The sequence below is a fragment of the Betta splendens genome, chromosome 8, assembly GCF_900634795.4.
Source record: "Betta splendens chromosome 8, fBetSpl5.4, whole genome shotgun sequence".
NCBI classification, from domain to species: Eukaryota; Metazoa; Chordata; class Actinopteri; order Anabantiformes; family Osphronemidae; genus Betta; species Betta splendens.
Window position 1 is genome coordinate 889,730 of NC_040888.2, and position 21,402 is coordinate 911,131.

Consider the following 21,402-nt stretch of genomic DNA (forward strand, 5'->3'; position numbering starts at 1 on the left):
CACCTCCGGTACATTACATGTAGTATTTAAAGATACAATGATTCACAATCTACCAAAATAACCAAGCAACAAATAAACAGTTAGGAACAAGTAACGTTTAATGTTAAGTCTGTGGCAGTGAAGAGTCAAAGGTGTTTTCACTCATTAAAATATCAAATATATAAAACAACCAGGCTACTTTTTACAGCGCAAACACAAGCAGGTGCAGGTACATATATTACATCAGCAGTGTTATCAGTATAAAAACACTACACACAGCTACACTGTACAGTTAAACTGGGGTTCGGTAAAAGGGTTTTTTAAAAATGGGACAGTTCAAAAATTAAGAGAACAAGGTTTTAAAAAAATACACTTTAAAAACACACTGACGCTAGAAACAGTTTACAAGTTTACACTGGTTTAAATTAAAGATGGGTCAATCCGCTGAACGGCTGAGAGGCTGCGGCTCGTCACAGTCCGGGCATGATGTAGGCGATGTTGTCCAACGTGTTCGACTGAGAGACAGAGTCACACACACGTCACTGACCACAGCGTCTGACATTGTTTCCTGTCTAGATTCTGTGTAGAGCTTGGTTTTATCATAGTGGTGCAACTAACAGCTACTGTAATAATCAAATAATCTGTTCATTACATGCGTGAACACTGATGCGATCATGTAAATAATGGTTGTGGTTTGTTTGTTCTACATTTACTTGTTGCCTGAGTTTAACCTGGCAGAACTGTTGAGGAAGGCATGGACATTTACCAGGACGTTTCGAGGGCATCCGTTCAGCTGAGGTATCTGTGCTGTAAGACAGGTCAGCGGTCCCAGCGCACACAGGATGGAGTCCAGTAGTACTGACAGACTCCCAGACACTGCAACCATCCCCTGCAGCACAGCAACAACACAACACACTGACTCGCCTACGCTGTTCACTCATGGGCTCCTCTGTTGTCGTCAGAGTTTGTGTGTACGCTAACCTCCGTTTCCTGTAGCCGGTGCCCTATCAGAGACAGGGACTCTCCCAGTAGCTGCAGGTGAGCTGCCGCATCGATTGGATCCACATCTGGGACTCGTGCAGGCGACAGGGACACGGCGCTGGTGGTTCTGTTTGGTGTGACACCATCACTGCTGCCGTTGCCACAACTTAAAACACATCACACACAAGTGTCAAGAGCTGAAAACACGTCCTGACGAACGACGGCGCTAACTCCAGGCCAGTCCCACCTTTGCTTTTGCTCTCAATTGAGCTCTTGTGCTTGATTGTTGTGGCCTCAGCTTTGTTCTGTTTGTGCTGCAGGTACTGAGCTTTCTGCCTCCAAACCTGCTCAAATCAACACAGCACATTTTCTATTACACACTCAGATTTGCAGCATCTCGTTCAACAGATTAACACTTACCAGTTTGTCCTTCTCAGGCATCGCCTTCCACACCTCTGCTAACTTTTTGCTCAGTTCACCAAAAACTGCAGATTAAATATACAAATATTACATATAGGAACATTTTACTGTAAGGTTAATTACAACACATTTCAAATAGTCAATAAAAGCATTCAGCATTTGTTCCATCAAACTTTGACTCTTATCTGTGTCAAAAGGAATCAGCGATGTTGGTGCATGTGGTTCATCATTAAATGTATTTGCATATTGCTCACATTCTCATGTGTTAAACAGTTGGACACATGCTGAACACCATCTGGATGTGTGACCTACCCAGTCCCGGCTGCTCTGCATTTATGTTCACTCTATACTCCTTACAAAACACCTGATACGCTGTTGTATTCTTCTTCTTGGGCTAAAGAAAAGAAACCACAAAACTAAAATTTGGCCAAACGTGCTCTCCATCAGTGATCTGGTGACATCATCATCAACATAACGCAGTGCTACAACCCAACACTATCTGACCTTGTCTTTGTCCTTGTCATGCTTCTCCCGATCTTTCTCCTCCTTCTTTTTCTTCTTCTCTGACACGCCGTCGCTGGGCTGGTGGTGGTGTGGAGGGATGGGGGTTCCCATGGCGTACATCGGGCCAACAGCGCTGTGGGTCACAGTGGGGTGGGAGTGGCTGTGGCCCCTCGATGAGTCTGAGGCACAAAGGTTAAATAAAGGTTAGTGCGAAGCATTAAAAACTGGAGACAGAACATACACAGACTCACCTCCAAATCCCTTACTGTGCTTCTTGTCCTTCCCACTTTTGTCCTTGTCTCTGTCCTTCTCCTTGTCCTTCTTCTTCTTGCTTTTCTTACTCTTCTTCTTTTTCTTCGACAGATGTGTGTAGGAATCATCTATCACCAATTCGCCTGCCTCGAGTTCAGCCCCTGAAGACAAGCTGTCATCTCCCATGCCTCCACCATAATGACCTGTACCAAAGAAAACAACCATGAACAGTTTCTAGATTTCCTGTGGCAAAAGTAAGTTATTTTTAAGTTCTGATAATGAAGCATAACGAGCTAATGATGATGATGATAATCTGATTTAATGATGTTTCTGCCAGTGCAGCCTAGATCTGACCTTAGCCCAGGATGCATGGATGGCGTCTCATTTAGGATTTTTTTACCTTCCACTTCCACTTCTTTCCCAACCACCGGCAGTGGCTCTCGACTCGGCTGCTGCAGCTTCTTTTTCTGTGACTTTGCGAGTGGCATCCTGTCTCGGTCCTTCTCTTTCTTCACACTTCCTTTGGAGGAGTGCGGTGTGAACGGGAAGCTCTCTCCTTCCTCCTTCTCTGGGGACATGATGAGCTTCATCTTGAGCCCATCAGCCTCTCGTAATGTCAGGGGTTCCTCTTTGGGAGCTCCGCCGTGGAACAGTGAGGACTTTGACGAAGAGGAGGAGTGCTTCTTGGACGAAGATGATGATGAGGACGGTGAACGGGAGTGAGAGAACGAGTGGCTCCCTTTACTTCCACCAGTGCTGCTGCCCTCACGTTTGCGGTCTTTGGAGGAATGTGAGGAGAAAGAGGGGTAAGAAGGCTTCTTGTGTAAGTGCGGGCTGGGGTCTGAACCCGTGGCCAGAGGGGAGGTGATTGCCTGCAGGAGGCCCATGGCGGTGTCTGTTGAGGACGAGGGAGATGACAGAGGCGGGGAGCGGTCTGCAGACTTGTGCTTCTTCTTGTGGGGAGGTGGACCCGACCCATCGTGGTCTGACAGAGAGCAGAACAGAAGGAACACTTCAGCAACTTGTGGTTTTGTTAAATGTTAGCAGCTCGTCTCACCTCTGTAGTAGTAGTCGTCGCTATGTTTCTTCTTCTTCTTGTGTGAGTCTCCTCCCAGCATAAAAAGTTCTGCATCCTGATTCACAGCAGTAACATGTCATGACGCTCTGACGCGGTATGATTGTGAGCTGGTATATTCAGAACACATGACTCACCTTGGGCCGTTTCTTGGAAGACTTGCGGACCTGAGCAGCGATCTCCTCCTCCTCTCTGAGGAGATCCTTGTATGACCTCCTCTTCTCTCTCTGGCTACGACCAGCGACGAGGCCGATTTCTCCTTCTATGTCTGCAACACAGGAAAGTAACAACAGAATTCTCGAGCAATTAACCATATATGACATGTTTTACTTTTCTGTCTCTTGATCATTGGCCACACATTGATTTGGGAACGTTTGTTTTTATAAACTGCTGCTCTGACATGCTCAGAGCAGTTTGTGATGTAATCACATTATTATTGTTAATATCTTGTCTCTGCACTGTTTCAACGTGGATTCAATACCCTAATACTTCACTGCTGCTGTTGTTAACATCTACCCTGTTTATTTCATATGAACCACTGCATGACCAACCCGTTATGTGACGGGTGACTGGGCCACCTCATCCAGGACCAATCTACATTGGACAGTTTATTTGTCCTGAATTTATGGTGGAACTACAGTAACTGTTCCCAGGTCACCTGAGACTGTCAGGGTTCAGCTGCCTGGGCCTCCACAGTTTAATGTCAGTAGAACAGGAAACATCTGGAACATCTGCTGTATAAAACACAAGCCCTGTGTAGGACCCAGACTTTACCCAGTCCTCCTTTACTCTGGATCTCCTCAAAAGCCATGGCTGGTTCTGTCCAGGTTCTGTTCGTTTAATAATTGGCCTGTAAACGGAACGAAAATTATATATTAATATGGAAGAAAAGATGCTAAACGTGCAAGTGTGAGTGAAGTCGGCAGCTAAACTGAACCTAAACAGTCTGATCCCAGATGCTGCTGCATAAATGGTCCGTGATTTAGTTCGATCTACAATAATAATAATAATAATAATAATAATAATAATAATAATAATAATAATAATAATAATAACGTTATAAGAACCAAAGAGGTTGACGCTAAGCCGCTTCCCGCCCGCTGCCGTAAGGACACAAACACACCCCCTATCTGTTCAACCGGCTTCCTTCATGTTCTGTCCGACCGGGCGACGGCGGTCTCAGCTGGCCGGCGACAGGCGCTACGGAAAGCCCGAGGCTTCCCTCTCTCCGCTAGGCCGCAGTCGCCTTAAGTTAAAAAACACTGTCCTTGCGCCATATTAAGCTTTAACTAGAACTTTAGCTGCTCTTGATCAGTATGACGTGTAATTCACATGCACCGGAAGGCGAAGATAATATGTTTATTAAGTGTTACTACCTCTAAGGGATGTCCAATTTACGCGGGTCCCGCCGCCATCTTTTATTGTCAACGATCAACAATACGCCCGGTGAATGGGAGGGGCTTTGGTAACGCACCCAATCAGCGTAGAGGAATTGTCTTCCAAAATAAAGGCACTATGTTTAATGTGTTTATTTTGAAATTTCCACGTAGTTAAAGTACGTTATAATATACTGACCGAGACAGATGGAAACACGCTTTCAACCAAAGATGTGATTTATTAATTCACATACGTCAACTTTCTATAACAATTTTACAGTTAAGTTCACAAACAAACATGCAGCACCAGAAAAAAAGGCAACGCGACACAACTGTGAAAAAGTGATTTTATGACAAGGATGCTCAGTGGTCAGTTAATTCTGGACATCAGGCTGTAACTGGTCCTGTAATAAATTCCAGTTGAGCTGGTCTCTCTCTGAAAATTAATGGTGTCACACTGATAGAGTTAGATTAAGCAGTCAACATATTGTTATTACTACTAAACAGTACATCAACTAGTCATTTGGCAGCTGTAACGTTAACATTATTAAACTTACTGTATTTGTAGTCATATGCAATAATAAACCATATATTCAAATTAATAGGGCATTTTTATGTTTAAGTAATTCATTTTGGCACTTCACAGTTAAAGCTACATTTTTCAAGCTTCTACCTAATGTTTGGATATTCCTCAGCATCCATGAGCCATTCCTAATAAACCGGCTGTCTGTTAATCATCACAGAACCTGGTTAATACCAGTGGCAACAAATAGCTCACACATAAATACTGTATGCTGTTTTAATCTTTGAGGACTCTGACATAACAACCTCAAGCCTGTTCACATTCAACCTCACGTTGATCCTAAGCTGGATCTAAGTAAACACATGAGCAACGTCCTCACATCTGTGGTTTTGAACTAAAATGCGTCCACACAACTATAGAAAGGCCTAAACACAAACACACACAGAGCTGAGGTTGAACCACACGTCAGAATTGGCGTTTGACCCACTGGATTCTAGCTCTCAGTCCAGTCGTTGAGGGGTTTCAGTTGATTCTGACCACACAAATGCATCCCCCGAACAGGAGGTGTAAAAATTCAAGAGTATTTGCTTTTTATCCAAGATAGAAACGTTTTCATAAGCATATTTATCTCAGAACATCAGACAAGTGCTATAAAAACCATCATGGTCTACTCTTGTTTAAAACCAGGTTTTTATGCCCATACAGGATCATACCACAGTCTTTGTTTTAGAAAGCACATGACCTACACTCTGAACTGTCCCTGAATGCCCCATCTATCTGTGTGGTTTCAGAGCCACAGGCATTGGTTTCACTCAGAGGCTGAAGCTAATGGAGCAGAAGCGCATTTGAAGAGGCAGCAGGACATCAGCTCTGTTTATCTTCTACCTGTCCTCAAGATTCTGCTTCTGTAGACTGAGTGACGTGAAACTGGCCAATAGATCCGTCACCTCATCCACCTAAAAAGGCAAAGCAAAAAAAACGTGCAAGGTCGTATGAGTTGATGTAAAAAAACAAAAAAAACAACAACAACTCAGAGCTATAATAAACATAAATACTAATTTAGAATAGACACTCCAGCTCAAGTTGGTAATCTTGTCTCCAGCTCTACCTGCTCTTTGGTGCGTGTGTGCTGCAGCTGGTTGGAAATATGTTCCAGCCTCTCTTTAGCCTCACTCTGGCCCATTAGGTTCAGATACTCCCTCAGCATCTGAATAATCTGTTAGTAGAAACACAAGCCAGATGTGAAATGCTCTAGTAATTAACACCAAAATGGATTTTGGATGTGCAGAACAAGGCCTTATTCTCAGTTCCCACTACCTGTGTGACTTCCCCTCTCAGTGTTTCTAAGCTGCGTGACTCTCCCTCCTGTAGAATGTTGAGTTTGGAGCGTGCGAGGTGCAGCGGGGTCCGGCCTGCTCGGTCCAGGGCGTCCACACGTGCTCCTGTAGAGAAAAAAACGACACAGCATCTCCATCACACTGTCAAAGTATTGCGTTAGTGGAAAGATGATGCTTTTACAGGCTGCTCTGCAATAACGACCGTGCCTCACCTCCTCTGAGCAATGTGGTGATTACAGGCACGTGGTTTGTGCAGGCCGCTGCAGGAACAGTACAGAAATAAAACATTAACCATTATAACCCACATTCTGCATAAACAAACATCTGTGGCTTCAGACTATTCAGCTGTGTGTCTACATTGCTGCCACTGGTTTTAGCCCTTACCCAGGTGCAGGGGGGTGTTTCCCAGACTGTCACGCTGATTGGGGTCAGCGCCGTAGCTTAGCAACAGTTGCACTAAACACAGAACATTTGAAAAAAGTTAGATTCATCATGAATCCAGCAGGTGTTGGGTCCCCCATCTTATTGGTTGTTGTCAGTCTCCTACCGATGCTCTCGTTGCCATTGCAGGAAGAAAAATGAAGAGCAGTTCTTCCCTTGTCATCTGCTGCACAGGGGTCAACGTCATCCTGCAGGAGCTTCCGCACTAAAAGAGGACAGAGTCATCACCAATCACATTCTCTGCCTGTTGTTACTGCACCATCTCACTCCTACCTGTGTCGATGTCGTTGCTGTTTGCTGCTTCCCTCAGTCTTTTCCCAGCTGTGGAGATAAGCGACGGGTATGAAAATCCTTTAAAATGACTGGATGAATGAGGTCAAAGCATCAAAACTGAAAAACATCATTCATCATGAGCTGCTTGAAAAATGAGGCTGCTGATATTAAAAACATGTGATTATATCACATTTCGTACAGTCTCGCTGTGTCTAACTATTTGCTTGAACTGTTTATAAGGCTGGGGTGTGTTTGCACTGGAATTTATTCCGATAATTCCCTGTTTGTGTCACAGGTCAAGTCCACGTAGAGCTCTTTGCTGATCACCCTGATCAGGTGTGTCAGTTGGCTTTTCCAGCTTGTCATTGACTGAACACACCTGGTCAAGGTAATCAGGAGAAGCAGGTGGAAAAGCAGCAGGGCAGCGGCCCTCGATGGCATCACTTTGACACCCCTGATGTAGAGGACACAAACAAAGTGAATCTGAGCCCCACAGTCTCTTACCGTAAACATCTTTACTAATGGGACCGAGGCTCCGCGCGGCTCTGTGGTGTCGCCTCGCCCTGCTCCCCGTCACCTTCCCCGGGGGGCTCGCCGTCCCACCTGCGCCGACCTCCGCCCGCCCCGGCTCCCACACCAAGTGCAGGTACCGCAGCTCTTTGTCGTCCCTCTGCCCGAGTCGACCCAGGAGCACTTTGCCCTCACCGATGCCACTTATCCCGAAACCGACGGCCGCGTTGCCGGCGTCCGCCCTGGGCGCCGCCTCCCCGGTTTCCTCGTCCACCGCCGGCTCCAGCATGTAGTCCCCCTCGGAGCTGGAGTGGTCATTGTCCGCGGCCGGCGCAGCGACTGGGCTCCACCCGTCCATGCTTCACCGCGACATACGGACGGAGATGCTGCGATCGGCACTTGCTTGTCTCGCTGAAGTCAACACAAATAAACCGGAGTCCAAAACCCCGAGTGTGACGTGAACTTGGCTTCTGCACCGCCCGCGACGTCTGGAGCCATCGCACGGAGCGTCAACACCGAAGCAGCCGCATTAAAGTCTCTTATTTTCCTGGAGACTTCCTTCTTCCCAGCACCAAAATGTCCCCGTTCACGTTTTCCGTGTCGTCGGGTTGAAGCAGTAAAAGCTAAGCGGCTATTGCTCAGACGCTACGGAGTCTGAGCGCCGACGTCCAATCAGATCACGCGTTGTTACAGCTCTTCTTCTTTTACGTATCCGCACTTTGGCGCGTTACCGCCCCCGCTGGCCGAACGCCAGAATACCATGTAAATAAACAGCAAATATTCAGTTGGGAATTCAAGACAAAATGTTAAGTAGTCTTCTTTTCGTCGCTGATACACAGTCTCATCCACAGTTTTGCTTTTGAACATGACGTTTTAAGTAAGAATACGTAAAAACACATTGTTGGGCAGCAACATCATGTTCATCAAAATTAACAACAATCCTCAACATGAGAATGTAAGAATAACACTTTGAGTAGACATCCAATACATAATTACATGATCCTTTCTTATACACACCTGTACAGCAGCTTTATATATTCTGTGGTTCCATGATATGAAAATGACATGTATATATTTTTTTTTGATAATAACAGGGAGCAAAGGTCAAAATCCCTCTGTAGTGGTTTCCAACCTGAGGTTTGAGACCCTAAAACGCAGACTATTAAAAATAAAAAAACTTCTGATTGTTGTTTTCAGCTTTTAAACATTATCCTCTTGGTAATTTAGCTCACGCAGAATGTACAAATCATTAAAATACGACAGGTAAAGTCTTTGGTTCAAATCGTGAAGGGCGTTATCTGTTAGAAGCCCACATAATAGAAACCACTGATCTGTAGGTGCTAACATTTGGTCTTGTAAGGGGAATGACTGTGGGTGATGGAGGTAGTACGTCTGAGGTAGAGGACGTTCTTGGAAATACATTATTTCCAAATTTAGGATCCAAGACGACCTCCAGCCTGAGGGACCCCAACAGCTTCAAGCAGTCACAGGTCCAGTTTGAGTCCTGAAGACACGGAGGCCTCAGCTTGTGCCAGGAAGCTGGGGAACGCTGGGTCCGATTGGGCCGGTCCAGCCTGGCGCTCAGCCGCTATCAGCCCAGCGGCATGAGCGTGCTGCGGTTGCCGATGGCGACGGGCCACTCCCTGCTGCTGCAGGTATCTCTGCCGGCAGAACAGCGGCGGCTTCCGGTGAGTTAGAGACAAACGAAAGCAGGAGTCTGTAAAACATGAGGACAGGAATCGGTTTATCTGCTGGTGACGGACATGATGGAGCCACGCTATGGAAGGAAGGCGTTGGAAGAGAAGGTGCTTTGAGTAACGCTTTACCTGCGTAGAAGCTCCTGAGGTCGGTCTGGACACAGTGCTCCAGGAAGCGTCGCAGCGGCTGGACGTGAGACACGGGACCGTCCCATTCTGTGAGGAAGTCCTCAATCATGTGGTGAAGGGCCCGGGGCCTCGGCAGCGGCCAGCTGTGGGGGCGCAGCGTCATTTCTTTATCTGGGAAATAAAAGCAGACAAGCCGAGATGTAGACGCTCACTGGGCAGTTTCACCTCATAACTCCTAATCACTTCTAAATGTTGATCGTGGCCTCGTTTAAACATTTACATGGAGTCCATTTAAGACTTCTCCTGGAAGCTACCACACGAGCGAGCCCTCACCAGTGGGAAGTCTGTCGTAGAAATACAGAACCGGGTGCAGAAAGTTGGACCTCCAAGCTTTGGTCCAGTCCGTCTCCGCCCGGCTGCGTCCCAGGTAATCGATCTTCTTCTTCCCGTACTGCATGACCAGAACCAAGAGTCCGTGGCTGGAGACCTCGTGACCCGAGAGAGAGGAGAACTGAGGCAAAGCCTGGATGGGGAACTCTTCCACGTAGTCGCAGTGAGAACTAGAATCAGAGGAAGAAGTGAGACGAGCGCAGACAGTTAAGGTCTGCTTCCTCGTAGTCACGTGAAACGTCTTCTTACCCTCTGAGGAGTATGACGTCCCCGAGCACCTCAAACATCTGGTACGGTCCAGACGCCTCGCCGACCCGCTTCAGAATCCACGACAGAAGCTGTGTGGTCAACAGCGTGATCGATGGCCACCGGTTGCCATGGTAACGCTGCTCTAGCACTCGGTGCACGGCCCGCGCTGGTGGCACCAGTCAGACAGTTTGTCATACATCACCTCCACATGCGCTTTGCTTTATTTACCATCGACGGCGGAAAACGTTCACCTGTGTAACGGAACCCGTGGACGAAGCCGCCGGCGGACGAGCGATAGTCTCTGGAGTGAGACGCCGTCCCCAGGACGAACAGCCCGGGGGCGTCCTCCCCTTCGTACCAGGCCGTCACCGCCGGCAACCTGCCTTTGGCGTTCTCACTGGGGGGCAGGCGCGCGGAGCTGCAGAGAAGGCGGAGCTCAGTCTGAGAAACACGCAAGCGTTCAGGACCGAGAGTCGCTCACCCGTCAAACACGCTGAAGTTGAATCTGAAGCCGAGGCAGCGGATCACTCGGTCGTAGGGTTTCCGTGTGGGAAAGTTGTCGATGTGATGTCCGGCCAGCTCTTCTCCGCTGACGACAGAACCGTTCTGGACGTACTTAGTCAAAGTCAGGTACAACTTTCCGTTCCGCTCAGTCTTCTTCCGACCACAGCTTCTGTGGTTCTGCTCTTTTCGTTTGGCGATGACTATTTTCTCCAGTCGCGCCTCCACCAGCCCATCGAGGGACTTCAGCTGGTACGTGTCCAACAGCTCATTGTTCACGGCCCTGAAGAACAAAGGAGAGCATTGCTTAATGTGACTGAAGCATTGGCAGACATGTACATCTCATGGAGGGTGCTGGAAGGTCAAACCCTCAGACCTGAGGTCTCCAACGTAATGCGTCTGCCAGGCCAGACGCACGGCGCTTGAACTGAGCATGTGCACCCGACTGGCTCGTCCCAAGATGCTCTGGGCGGTTTCAAAGGCAGAGTTGCCCTTGCCCAGGATGAGGACTGCCTGGTCCCTGTAGTCGTCAGGATTGGTGGAGATGGACTCGTAGCCCTCAACCAGGTCAGAACCAACAAAGTCCACTGTCTGAGGAACCCACAAACCGGTGGCTACGAGGAGTACGCTGAACAGGAGGGAACAGGAAGTTGACCTGAGCCTGGACCGTGTTACCTCGGGTTACGCAGGACGGGACATACCTGCAGCTGTAGTCTGAGGCGTTCTGATCGGTCAGAACGTAGCTCCTCCCAGAGCCCGACTGCACGGCCCGGATCCGCCCCACGTCCACGCCGTAGCGGACCCTCAGGCTGAGCTCCGTGGCAAACATGGCCAGGTAGCGTGGGAAGGCGTCGGCTGGGGGGTAGAACTCACCGCTCACCCTCTTGAACAGAAGATCCGGTTCATGGCTCAGCAGCGAGTTCCAGTCGTGGCGCAGGTTGAACTCTCGGTTCTGCCTCCCTGTGTAGATCTTGTTGATACTGATGAGCTTCCGGTGCCTGGGATACCTTCACACGGGAAACAGAACCGGGTCAAGGGTGGAGACAAGAGCTTCCTGCTCTAAACTCGATGCTTTCCATGTGATCTACCTGTTAAAGAAGCTGCCTGGTCCCTGGTTCCGCTCCAAGATGATGTAGTGCCTTTGGGCCTTGGAAAGGAAATATCCCATCTGCAGCCCTGCAGGCCCGGCGCCCAGCACGCAGTACTCAATGTGGTGGTGGTGGTTCGGAGAACTTCTGACACAGCCGGTCAGGACGAGCAGAATGAAACAGAGAAGGTTGAGGTCCATCACCTGCTGGAGACGAGGGAGTGTAAGAGCGAATCAAAGCGCGAAACCAGAGATGTCAAACAGAACCGTTCACTGCACCTCAGCAAAGGTTCCACAGGTCTCTGGACTCCACTTGGGGGACAGAACCTCATTGTTCCCAGGACACTGCTTAACACAGAAACAGCAGATGTGTCATAAATGCAGTTTTATTTATTTATTTATTGTTGTTGCTGATCTGCCTCACGCTGAACCAGGTCAGGAGGGAGCTGAGGAGAACCAGGGCCATGAAGGCAACAGGCCCTGATCACATCAGCTCCAGGCTCCTCAGTGTGCAGACCAGCTCAGGGTCCTCTCCATATTCAACCTGAGCCTCAGCCTGGAGAGACTACCAGTACTCTGGGGGACTTCCTGCCTGGTTCCGGTTCCAAAAGTATCCCATCCTAGGGAGCTGAACCACTTCAGACCTGTCACCTTAACCTCCCACCTGATGAAGGCCGTGGAGAGGATCGTCCTCAGCCACCTCCGCACCCTGGTGAGCGCAGCACCGGACCCGCTGCAGTTTGCACCACCATCTACCTGCAGCATCGAGCCCTGTCTCACCTGGAGTCATCTGGGAGCACTGTGAGAGTCATGATTTTTGGTTTCTCCAGTGCTTTCAACACCATCCAGCCATCACTGCTGAGGAGGAAGCTGGAAGAGGCAGGCGTGGACCAACATCTGGCTGCTTGGACTATCAACTACCTCAGACAGGCCACAGTTTGTGAGGCTGAAGGACTGTGTCTGATGTGGTAGTCTGCAGCACAGGGGCACCTCAGGGGACGGTGCTCTCCCCCTTTCTGTGCACTCTGTACACATCGGACGCTCACGTCAGGGGGGCGAGCAGGAGTACAGGGAGGTCATCACTGACTTTGTGGTCTGGTGTGAAAATAACCACCTAACCCTTAACACCAGCAAAACAAAACAGCTGGTTCTGGACTTCAGGAGGTCCCCTCCACCACACACAGCGGTGAACATCCAGGGCTCAGACATTGAGCCTGTGGACTCATTTAAATACCTGGGTGTTCACCTCAACAATAAACTGGACTGGTCCAACAGCACAGACTCTGTATGAGAAGGGCCTCCAGCTGCTGAGGAGACTGAGGTCTGTGGTGAGTGCAGACAGCTGCTGAGGACTGTCTGTGACACTGTGGCCTCAGTGGTCCTGTATGGAGCTGGGTGCTGGTGTGGGGGGGCAGTACAGCAGAGACAGGAAGAGACTCAACAAGCTGCTGCAGCTCTGTCCTGGGCTGCACTCTGTCCATGGAGGAGGTGGAGGACAGAACTAGCATCCATCATGGAGAACCCTCCACCCCTGCACCACACGGAGGCTCTGAGCAGCTCCTTCAGCACCACACTGTTACAGCCACAGGCAGGAAGGAGCTGCTGCAGGTCACTGACATCACACTCACATAACACTACAGTGACACACAGTTGTCACGGCCTGTTGGTCCCCTTTCTGTTGGTGTTTTACTGGGATTACTGTTTTTTGTTGCACTAATATTACCGCTGTTTCCTTTTGCACAGCTTTTCTACTGCTGGTGTTTACTTTTCTTTTTTGTCCGTGATGCCGCTGCTGTAAACACAAACATTTCCCCATTGTGAGATTAATAAATCTCAGTGTCGTCATCAGCCAACATGCAAACAAACATCTGTTGCTATCAGAACATCTACACTTCATCTGAACCGGGTCGGAACCGGCACCGCTGGCTTCGGGCTCAACGTAAACTTTCTACCCGACGGAACCAGATGTGTCGAATGAAAATGAAATCAAATTAATGAAACGCAGCTTTCACCTCTTACACCCGTCGATCCACGCAGTCGAACCGGAACCAGGCGAAGCGGAGCAGCTACATCTTATCCTGTGTCGTTTTAAAGCGGACCGTGGAAACACGGAGTTCTCTTGTCCCACGGAGAAAACGAGCGTGGGGGTGTGACCAGAACCCTGTAGAACTATTTGCACTTCCTGTGCCTGAATCGCATCTTTCCGGTATTTTACGTACAGGCAGCGTCTGATTGGTCGCGTTCTACTTTCCCTTGATGATCTGATTGGTTGGCTGTGACCAGGGGCGGAGCTAGCGATGAACGAACTCAGACTGTTCTTCATCACCACGTGATCCTCCTGTCTAAACTTGGATGGAGAGGATCAGACATCAGTCTTCATATTGATCATCAGCTGATCCCTTGAGAGAGCGGTTTGTTTGAGGCCAGCTGATCAGCTGAGGCAGAAGGTGTGAGAGGCCCCTGACGTCATAATGAGGCCAAACAGGCCTGGAACCATGAAGGCTGCTCTTGCCTGAGACCACACACTGTAATGGAGATCCTCAAACCCAGACAAGCTGCATAAAGGAAGAGAAACTGACGTTTTGGGAGGAAGAGGAGCTTTTCAGACTTTATATCTTCATCATCTGTGTGTTTTGCTCTTTTTTATTAATACATGTTGAAATACAACACCATCAAATAGCAGCTTGTAGCTTTGCTTTGTACGTCTTCATACTTTAATTTCTGCACTTTTCTACATTATGTTCCATTTTTACATAATGATCACATTTAATATGTTAATAGACAAAGTATTACTAGAAGAGGAGACTCCATGTAACACATCAAATACTAGTTCAATCCTGCATCATATTGAGTTCACAGGTTTTATATGTGAAGGTTTGACTTAAAGACTGTCTCCATAAAAACAGAGGAAACATCTGAAACTCAACAGACTGAGGCATAAAGTGGAGTCTACTCAGAACGTTACATAACCTGAGCTTTGCTTTTCTGCCTTATCATGTTTTCAGAATGTCACGTCTTTGCTCCGTCATGTTAAGTGTGAGCAGCGCAGGAACCACGAGTCGGCAGTCTCGCTTCCCGTCTGACTCAGCAGCTGGCGCTGGTATAAAAGAGGCCGAGAGCCGGAGCCGTCAGAGGCAGCAGGAAGCAGAGGTGACGCCGGATCAGGACCTTCCACAGTCTCATTCCACCAAGAACATGAAGAGTGCAAGAAGAGGAGAGGCTGGAGACGCTGGCAGGTACCAAACCCAGCGAGGCTCAGACCCGCAGACGCACGTGGCTTCAGGAGCCGCTCACGCTTCTTGGTGTTTTCCTTCTCAGCGATTTGTCAGAGCAGATCAAAGCAGCCACGAAGGAGAACCACATCCGAGCAGAAAACACGCAGCTGATGCTGAGCTACCAGAAGGGACACATCACCACGACCCAGTACAAGGTGGGCCTCAGCAGCAGCTCACACAGGCTGCTTGAACCTAGAGAGCTCCTGACACGGTTCCCGTCCACCAGGTGCTGCTGTGTTCCCTCTACGAGGTCTACAAGGCTCTGGAGGAGGAGCTGGACTCCAACGCTTCCCATCCGGCCGTCGCTCCCATTTACTTCCCTCAAGAACTGGCTCGTCTGGACTCTCTCCAGCGGGATCTGGAGCATTTCTTTGGCCCTGACTGGAGCGGGAAGGTGATCGTCCCTGCTGCCACACACAGATACACCCAGAGGCTGCGTGAGGTGAGTCAGCGCCTGGGAAATGGACCAAGGGTCCAGTAGCAACTTTCTAATCAGAACCTGCGATCTCGTCTCCTCAGATTGGGAAGGAGAACCCAGAGCTGCTGGTGGCCCACGCCTACACCCGGTACCTTGGTGACCTTTCAGGGGGTCAAGTGCTGGGAAAACTTACCCAGAAGTCCCTGGGGTTGAGAGACAGAGAGGGGATCTCCTTCTTCTCCTTCCCTGGTGTGAGCAGCCCGAACCGCTTCAAGCAGCTGTACAGGAGCCGGATGAACAGCATCGAGCTGACGGAGAGGCAGCGGGCGGCGGTTCTGGAGGAGGCAGTGTCAGCGTTCGAGTACAACATCCAGGTGAGAAAAGGTGGGGCCAGGGGCCATCCTAGAGGGTTCAGGGGCACGGGGCCACGAGGGCCCCCCTAGAACAAAACGTCTTATTTTTGCAACATAAACCTCATCTACTGCAGAGTTTATTTTTTACTCCATTTCATTCCTTCCCTTTCGACGTTGCAGATAAAAACAGAAGTGAATCTGGTCTCGTTTTCAGCTTGATGTTTTCCTGCAGGTTTTTGATGATTTGCAGAAAATGTTAAGTGTCACAACAGAGACACAGAGAGACGCCAGCGGGTTCCCATCTTCTCCCATCATGCAGTTCACCGCAGGGGTGTGCGTCGCTCTGGTCACAGTTGGAACAGGAATCTACTTCCTGTAGTTCTTAAAGCTAAATGCACCTGTAGCACTTTATTGATCACTTAAAGTAACAAAGAGGAAATTTGTCAAAGTAAAAAAAGCCAAAGATCATTTTAGGCTCATGATTTGTTGAACCGTGATTAAACATTTACCAAAATTATTTGATGGTTTAATTGTTGAATCAATAAACAAGAAATGTTACATCTGCAATAACTTTATTTTACAAACTCATGGTCATTATAACATTTATCATTGCAAGAGAACTTCACAAAACATTTTTTTGTTACTTTTTTCGTTTTTGAGTCTATGTACAAGAAGCACCGCCGAGCGTCTTCACTTGACTCTGTAGAGCACCTTCCTCTGCATGCGGTGCTGCAGCTCTCCCCTCCTCAGCATCAGGTGCAGAACCTTGTAGATGGCGTGTTCAGGATACTTCTGTAAAAACAAAAGAACTGGGCTTAGTTCCACATTTACCCTCCAGTGGGATTAGTCTATTAAATATGAATATATTATGTGTCTTATTATATGTGAGGAGAGACAATGAGAAGCGTCTCCTGAGTTCACTGAACATTTAACAGAAGCGGTTTGTCGCCTCTCACCGACCTGTTTGGTGAAGTCCTGGACGATGCTGTGCTCCGACACCTGGGAGCCGATGGCAAACCGCCTCTTGAGCTGCTTCTCGATGCGCGAAATCATTTCCTGGTCCTCCTGAGACGTGAAGCCCTCGACTCCTGCGGACGTCAACACAGCAGCTTTAGTGTCTGACTGTGAACAAGTTCATTTGTCCAGATCATCAGACAATGATCTTTGACTCAAAACATCAAAGAGCTGATCAACATGTTTCATGTCAGACATAAAAACCACAGTAACCATCACTTTGTGCTGTTGCACGTTGCCGTGGCAACAGGGAGCCTATTAGCCTAGACGTCATCACTGGGACCACACCTGACAGACTGCCGGACAAGGCAGCGTCCAGGGTGGAAACCTGGAACAGCCTCAGCGCCTCGTCCACCTCCTCCTCTCCGGCCACAGCCTGAAGCTTCATCTTGGCCAGAGACTCTGCGATCCGCACGACGGCCTCCAGCTGCCTGGAAACACAGCAGCGTAGGTTAGCGCTACAGGTGGAGCCCTGCCAGACCTTCCCCCACACTGTGAGCTGTATGCGCACACAACCAACCAACCAGCCACCCACCTGAACACACGAACGCGCGCGCACACACACACACACACACACACCTGAATGAACAAACACGCACACACACGAGCGCGCGCACACACACCTGAATGCGTGCGCACACACACCTGAATGAACAAACACGCACACACACGAGCGCGCGCACACACACCCAGACAGACAGACACACACACACACACACACACACACACACACCTGACGGTGATGGGGATCGAGGGCCTCTTGTCGCTCTCCCTCTCGTGCTCTCTGGCTCCGCTCCTCATCACCACGTATCGGTTCTTCAGCTTCTCTGCGGCAGCGGCAGAGAGGCGAGGGCCACATTTCCTGTAACAGACTTATTGTCATCACTCTGGAGGAGAGAACTTCACAATCAGTGATGCAGACGCTCGGCACTACTCACGCTCGGGCGTAGGCGATGTATTTCTTAAAGCTTGTGAGTGGAATCTCGCCCTCGACGCCCTCGGTCTGAGTCTGAGCGCTGAGGTGAACGTTCATCACGTGACGAGCCAGAGTCTGCACAAACACAAACAAAAGTAAATAATAGTCCTGCTGCTGCAAGATGCCTCAGCTCCAGCTGGAGGACTCCTCACCATGTCTCTCTGCTGGTCGTGTTGGTCTTTGATAATGAAGATCATGTCAAAACGGGACAGGATGGTGGGCATGAAGTCGATGTTGTCCTCCCCCTTGGTGTCGTCCCAGCGGCCGAACACGGAGTTGGCTGCAGCCAGAACTGAGCAGCGCGAGTTCAGAGTGGTGGTGATGCCGGCCTGGGGAGGGGAAGGCGGGAGGGGTCAGTCCCATCGCTACAGCAGCTGACCCGGCAGCTGAGGCCCAGATGGGTTTTACCTTAGCGATGGAGATGGTCTGCTGCTCCATGGCCTCGTGGATCGCCACCCTGTCGTCTTCTCTCATCTGATCAACACAACATTAAAGTCTTAAACGAGGAGTTTGCGGCATTAAACACACGACTCCTGGATCTGAAAGTCTTTGTACCTTGTCGAACTCATCGATGCAAACAACTCCACCATCAGCGAGCACCATGGCGCCGCCCTCCATGATGAAGCCACGGGTGTTGGGGTCCCTCAGCACCGAGGCCGTCAGACCAGCAGCACTGCTGCCTTTACCCGAGGTGTAGACCTGAGGACACAAGGCTTAGCATTAGATGAGCGCACAGACCAACGGAGGCCGCGTCCATTCAACCAGAGGCAGGTAACTACCCCGATGGGGGAGCATCTCTCCACGAACTTCAGCAGCTGCGACTTCGCTGTACCAGGGTCTCCCAGCATCAGCAGGTTGATGTCCCCCCTCCGCGTGAGACCATCCGGCAGCCTGGAGGACAGGAAGACGCTGGTTAACAGGCCAACAGCTGCTTGGAGCTGGTCTGGAGCGGAGAACGGGCCTCACCTCTTCCTGGAGCCTCCAAACAGCAGACAGGTGATGGCCTTCTTCAGGTCGTCACTGCCGTAGATGGAGGGTGCAACCGAGCGTGCCAGAGAGTCGTAGACGTTGGGAGAAGCAGCCAGGGCCCTCAGTTCCTCCTCCTCCTGTGGAGACACAGACCCAGTGGCTCCGCGGCCTGGGGCGGGACAGAACGTTAACGCCGGACGTAGTAGCTCTACAAACATCAGCCCGAATCCACCCTCACCTGCTCCTTCCGTGTCCACCTGGATGCCCACCACTCGAAGGTAGGACGCCCGGATGCCCACGCCCACTCCTTTCTCTTTGCCCTGGGCCTTTGCAGCTGCCATCTTCTTGATGGAGTAGATGCCCATGATGGTCACCCTGTTTCCTGGGACCACGCGGTCGCACAGGTACCTGCCCGAGGACGGGGACAGGAGCTGGGTTCTACCTGCGCTCATGTTCTCCAGACTCTTCCTGGATTCAGTAGCAGCTACTCACCTGTCGCAGTAGAGCTGTAAGTGTCGCGGCATCTCTCCGTGAGGCACCGCATCCGGAGACTCCTGTAGTCGCAGCGTCTGGAAGTCGACGCAGACGCAGCGGTCTGGGATGATGAAGTACGGGTCCACGGGACACTTCACGCTGCCCACGTTGTCCCTGACAATCGGAGCACACAGCGGACGTAAAGCTGCAGCCTCAGCTGGAGGGTGAACGTGGCTGCGTTTCGAGGTCACACTCACTTGTTGCACTTGCGGGGCAGAGCGTAGCCCTGCAGGCCCGGAGGCAGGGGGATGTTGTTGATGATGCCACGACAGCCGCGACACTGCAGACACACCTTGGTGGCCTTCGCCCTCACCGCTGTGGCCGAGATGATGATGCCGTGCACCTTGACTAGACGAGACACCTGCTCCGACTGGGGAGGAGACGCCACACCGTGAGCTGGGCGACTGCAGCAGCGTTAGCACGCCACAGTAACTGCCTTCTTCCTGTTTCTGGTACCTTGAGGCTGCGGATGGAGGCGTGGTGGGCGTCGCTCTTCAGCATCACCTGGATGTCCTGCACCGTCTCCTCCCCCACAGGACGAGGACGAGTCACCTCGTCAGCGACGTCTTTGGCTGCTTCCTCCAGCTGTAGAGATTAGAGCAGAGTGTTAAAACGAAGACTCCTGTTTGTGGGAGGAGCAGCGGCCCGCCACTCACCAGAGGCAGGTTCTCAGTGGGCAGCTTGTAGAGACAGTCGGACAGATCCTCGTCGAAGCTGGCCAGGTCCTCCATCTCCACCTCCACCCAGAACTCCCCCAGGGTGTAGTGTCTCTTCAGCTCATCTCTGAGAGAGGGAGAAGGACACGGACACTTAAGGTTTTTCTGCATGAATCATAACATAGACTGAGTGGTTTCAGAGTCAGCAGTTCTCCCACAGATCAACTCATCTGCTGTTTATTTTGTCAACACGACACATTTTATTCTAACAAACATTTGTTATAAATGACTGTTAGGATTTATTAAATGCATTAGTATTTTTACCACTACACATGCAATGCAGTACTTTCTGTATACTTCTAGGTACTCCGGGGGCTTTCAGTGCACTGGTGACAGGTTTCAGATCAGTTTCTGTACTTTTCTAAAGCTCTGGGAACTTGTTCCGCCATCTTGAACGTTGTGTTTCAGCTGCGCTTACACTCACCTCCCACCAGGCGACACCAGCTGAAACACGCACATGTACAAGAACCAGGCTTTAGTTCTCATCAGATCATTTAATGTGCTGTCGTACAAGTTTCTTATTAAAAAAGCTATCTTACAGCATAAACAGGCGGATCATCCCTTTAATACAGCAACACTCGGAGTTTTACAACAGTATTACACTGCTGCATCGACGTTACCTGTATTTATACGTGAAGCCGGTGCGGTCGGTACCGACTCGGAACTGCCGGAGGAACTCACGGAACCGCTTCTTGATCTGGATCCGTTTCTGTCCTCCTTCATCCGCGCCGGGTCCGTCTCCGCCACCGAAGCTGTCGCTGTAGTAAACTCCGGGGTCGTCGAAACCAGACATGCTGAACCAGGTCCGTGTCCACAGCAGGTCCAACTAAATCAGGTTCTGCTCACAGCGCACTTTTTATTTAATTAAACGCAAAAACGGATCAAGTGAAAGTGCCAAAGAAGACGCCGCTCTCTGACTGATCGTTTCCCGGCAAAACCGAACTCCTTCCTCGGGTTTCCCGCGAGCAGCTCCTAGTAACGCCCCCACCGGTCTCTGATTGGCTAAGAACAAACACCGACGGCCACCATAGGACGAAGTAGTGACGTAGAGCCGTGTGGACCCAACGTGGGTGTGGCCTGCTTGTCATTGTGGCGCGAAAACAGACAACGGGGGGCGGACTTTAAGGCAAAGAAAGGAGTAAAACCATGCTAAAAAGAAAAGGTGTAAAAATCAGTTTAGTGAAAGCATCAGTAGCACATGATCAGTTTTATTAGTAGCAGCACCGTTAATGCAAAAATAAATAAAGTTTACAAACAGCTGTAAACAAAGAAAACAGCTGTGATCTAATGATATGAAATATACAATGAAACACCGACATGTGTGCCAGTGCAGTAGAACATACATTAGTGTGTAAAAGTATTAGTAGTAAAAAATATATTATACATATAGGTATAGCATGGGAATGTTATAAAGGAAATAAAC

The 21,402-nt window shown here is 49.7% G+C and overlaps 5 protein-coding genes and 1 long non-coding RNA gene across 7 annotated transcripts; 2 read left to right on the forward strand and 4 right to left on the reverse strand.

The window, feature by feature from the left end:
• Positions 1-75: 75 nt before the first annotated feature.
• On the reverse strand, positions 76-4,678 carry hmgxb4a (HMG box domain containing 4a). The gene is given in 14 exon segments (XM_029158603.3): positions 76-494; positions 746-868; positions 961-1,095; positions 1,098-1,126; positions 1,208-1,304; positions 1,381-1,445; positions 1,693-1,774; positions 1,885-2,063; positions 2,136-2,339; positions 2,537-3,121; positions 3,194-3,269; positions 3,349-3,479; positions 3,986-4,061; positions 4,588-4,678. Coding segments are annotated over 13 exon segments (1,788 nt in total). The 5' UTR covers positions 4,023-4,061; positions 4,588-4,678; the 3' UTR covers positions 76-449.
• On the forward strand, positions 2,253-7,352 carry LOC129604456 (uncharacterized). The gene is made up of 2 exons (XR_008695351.1): positions 2,253-2,390; positions 7,018-7,352. It is a non-coding gene; the product is annotated as an uncharacterized LOC129604456 (long non-coding RNA).
• Positions 4,807-8,296, reverse strand: ankrd54 (ankyrin repeat domain 54). Its single transcript, XM_029158744.3, has 8 exons — positions 7,666-8,296; positions 7,162-7,209; positions 6,995-7,093; positions 6,832-6,903; positions 6,660-6,707; positions 6,428-6,552; positions 6,219-6,326; positions 4,807-6,066 (listed from the first exon to the last, which is right to left on the reverse strand). Exons 1-8 carry the CDS (start codon positions 8,027-8,029, stop codon positions 5,992-5,994), a joined length of 939 nt encoding a protein of 312 aa, XP_029014577.1. The 5' UTR covers positions 8,030-8,296; the 3' UTR covers positions 4,807-5,991.
• A 226-nt stretch (positions 8,297-8,522) lies between these two features.
• foxred2 (FAD-dependent oxidoreductase domain containing 2) lies at positions 8,523-13,910 on the reverse strand. Of its 2 annotated transcripts, none has more exons than XM_029158573.3 (11): positions 13,737-13,910; positions 12,004-12,069; positions 11,726-11,928; positions 11,339-11,644; positions 11,014-11,265; positions 10,618-10,920; positions 10,388-10,554; positions 10,137-10,302; positions 9,831-10,057; positions 9,498-9,668; positions 8,523-9,388 (listed from the first exon to the last, which is right to left on the reverse strand). In XM_029158573.3, the coding sequence occupies exons 3-11, from the start codon at positions 11,923-11,925 to the stop codon at positions 9,156-9,158; spliced, it is 2,025 nt and encodes a 674-aa protein (XP_029014406.1). In that variant the 5' UTR covers positions 11,926-11,928; positions 12,004-12,069; positions 13,737-13,910; the 3' UTR covers positions 8,523-9,155. The 2 variants fall into 2 exon arrangements, with proteins under 2 accessions (XP_029014406.1, XP_029014407.1); XM_029158574.3 differs by having other exon boundaries at positions 12,004-12,072.
• An 826-nt stretch (positions 13,911-14,736) lies between these two features.
• hmox1a (heme oxygenase 1a) lies at positions 14,737-16,287 on the forward strand. Its single transcript, XM_029158743.3, has 5 exons — positions 14,737-14,960; positions 15,043-15,154; positions 15,226-15,441; positions 15,519-15,791; positions 16,003-16,287. The coding sequence occupies exons 1-5, from the start codon at positions 14,752-14,754 to the stop codon at positions 16,147-16,149; spliced, it is 957 nt and encodes a 318-aa protein (XP_029014576.1). The 5' UTR covers positions 14,737-14,751; the 3' UTR covers positions 16,150-16,287.
• Positions 16,288-16,325: 38 nt separating this feature from the next.
• On the reverse strand, positions 16,326-20,941 carry mcm5 (minichromosome maintenance complex component 5). The gene is made up of 16 exons (XM_029158552.2): positions 20,600-20,941; positions 19,920-20,046; positions 19,720-19,848; positions 19,461-19,633; positions 19,222-19,377; positions 18,968-19,137; positions 18,727-18,898; positions 18,540-18,651; positions 18,316-18,459; positions 18,169-18,234; positions 17,913-18,089; positions 17,723-17,835; positions 17,518-17,646; positions 17,073-17,215; positions 16,731-16,858; positions 16,326-16,562 (listed from the first exon to the last, which is right to left on the reverse strand). Exons 1-16 carry the CDS (start codon positions 20,770-20,772, stop codon positions 16,461-16,463), a joined length of 2,214 nt encoding a protein of 737 aa, XP_029014385.1. The 5' UTR covers positions 20,773-20,941; the 3' UTR covers positions 16,326-16,460.
• Positions 20,942-21,402: the final 461 nt, after the last annotated feature.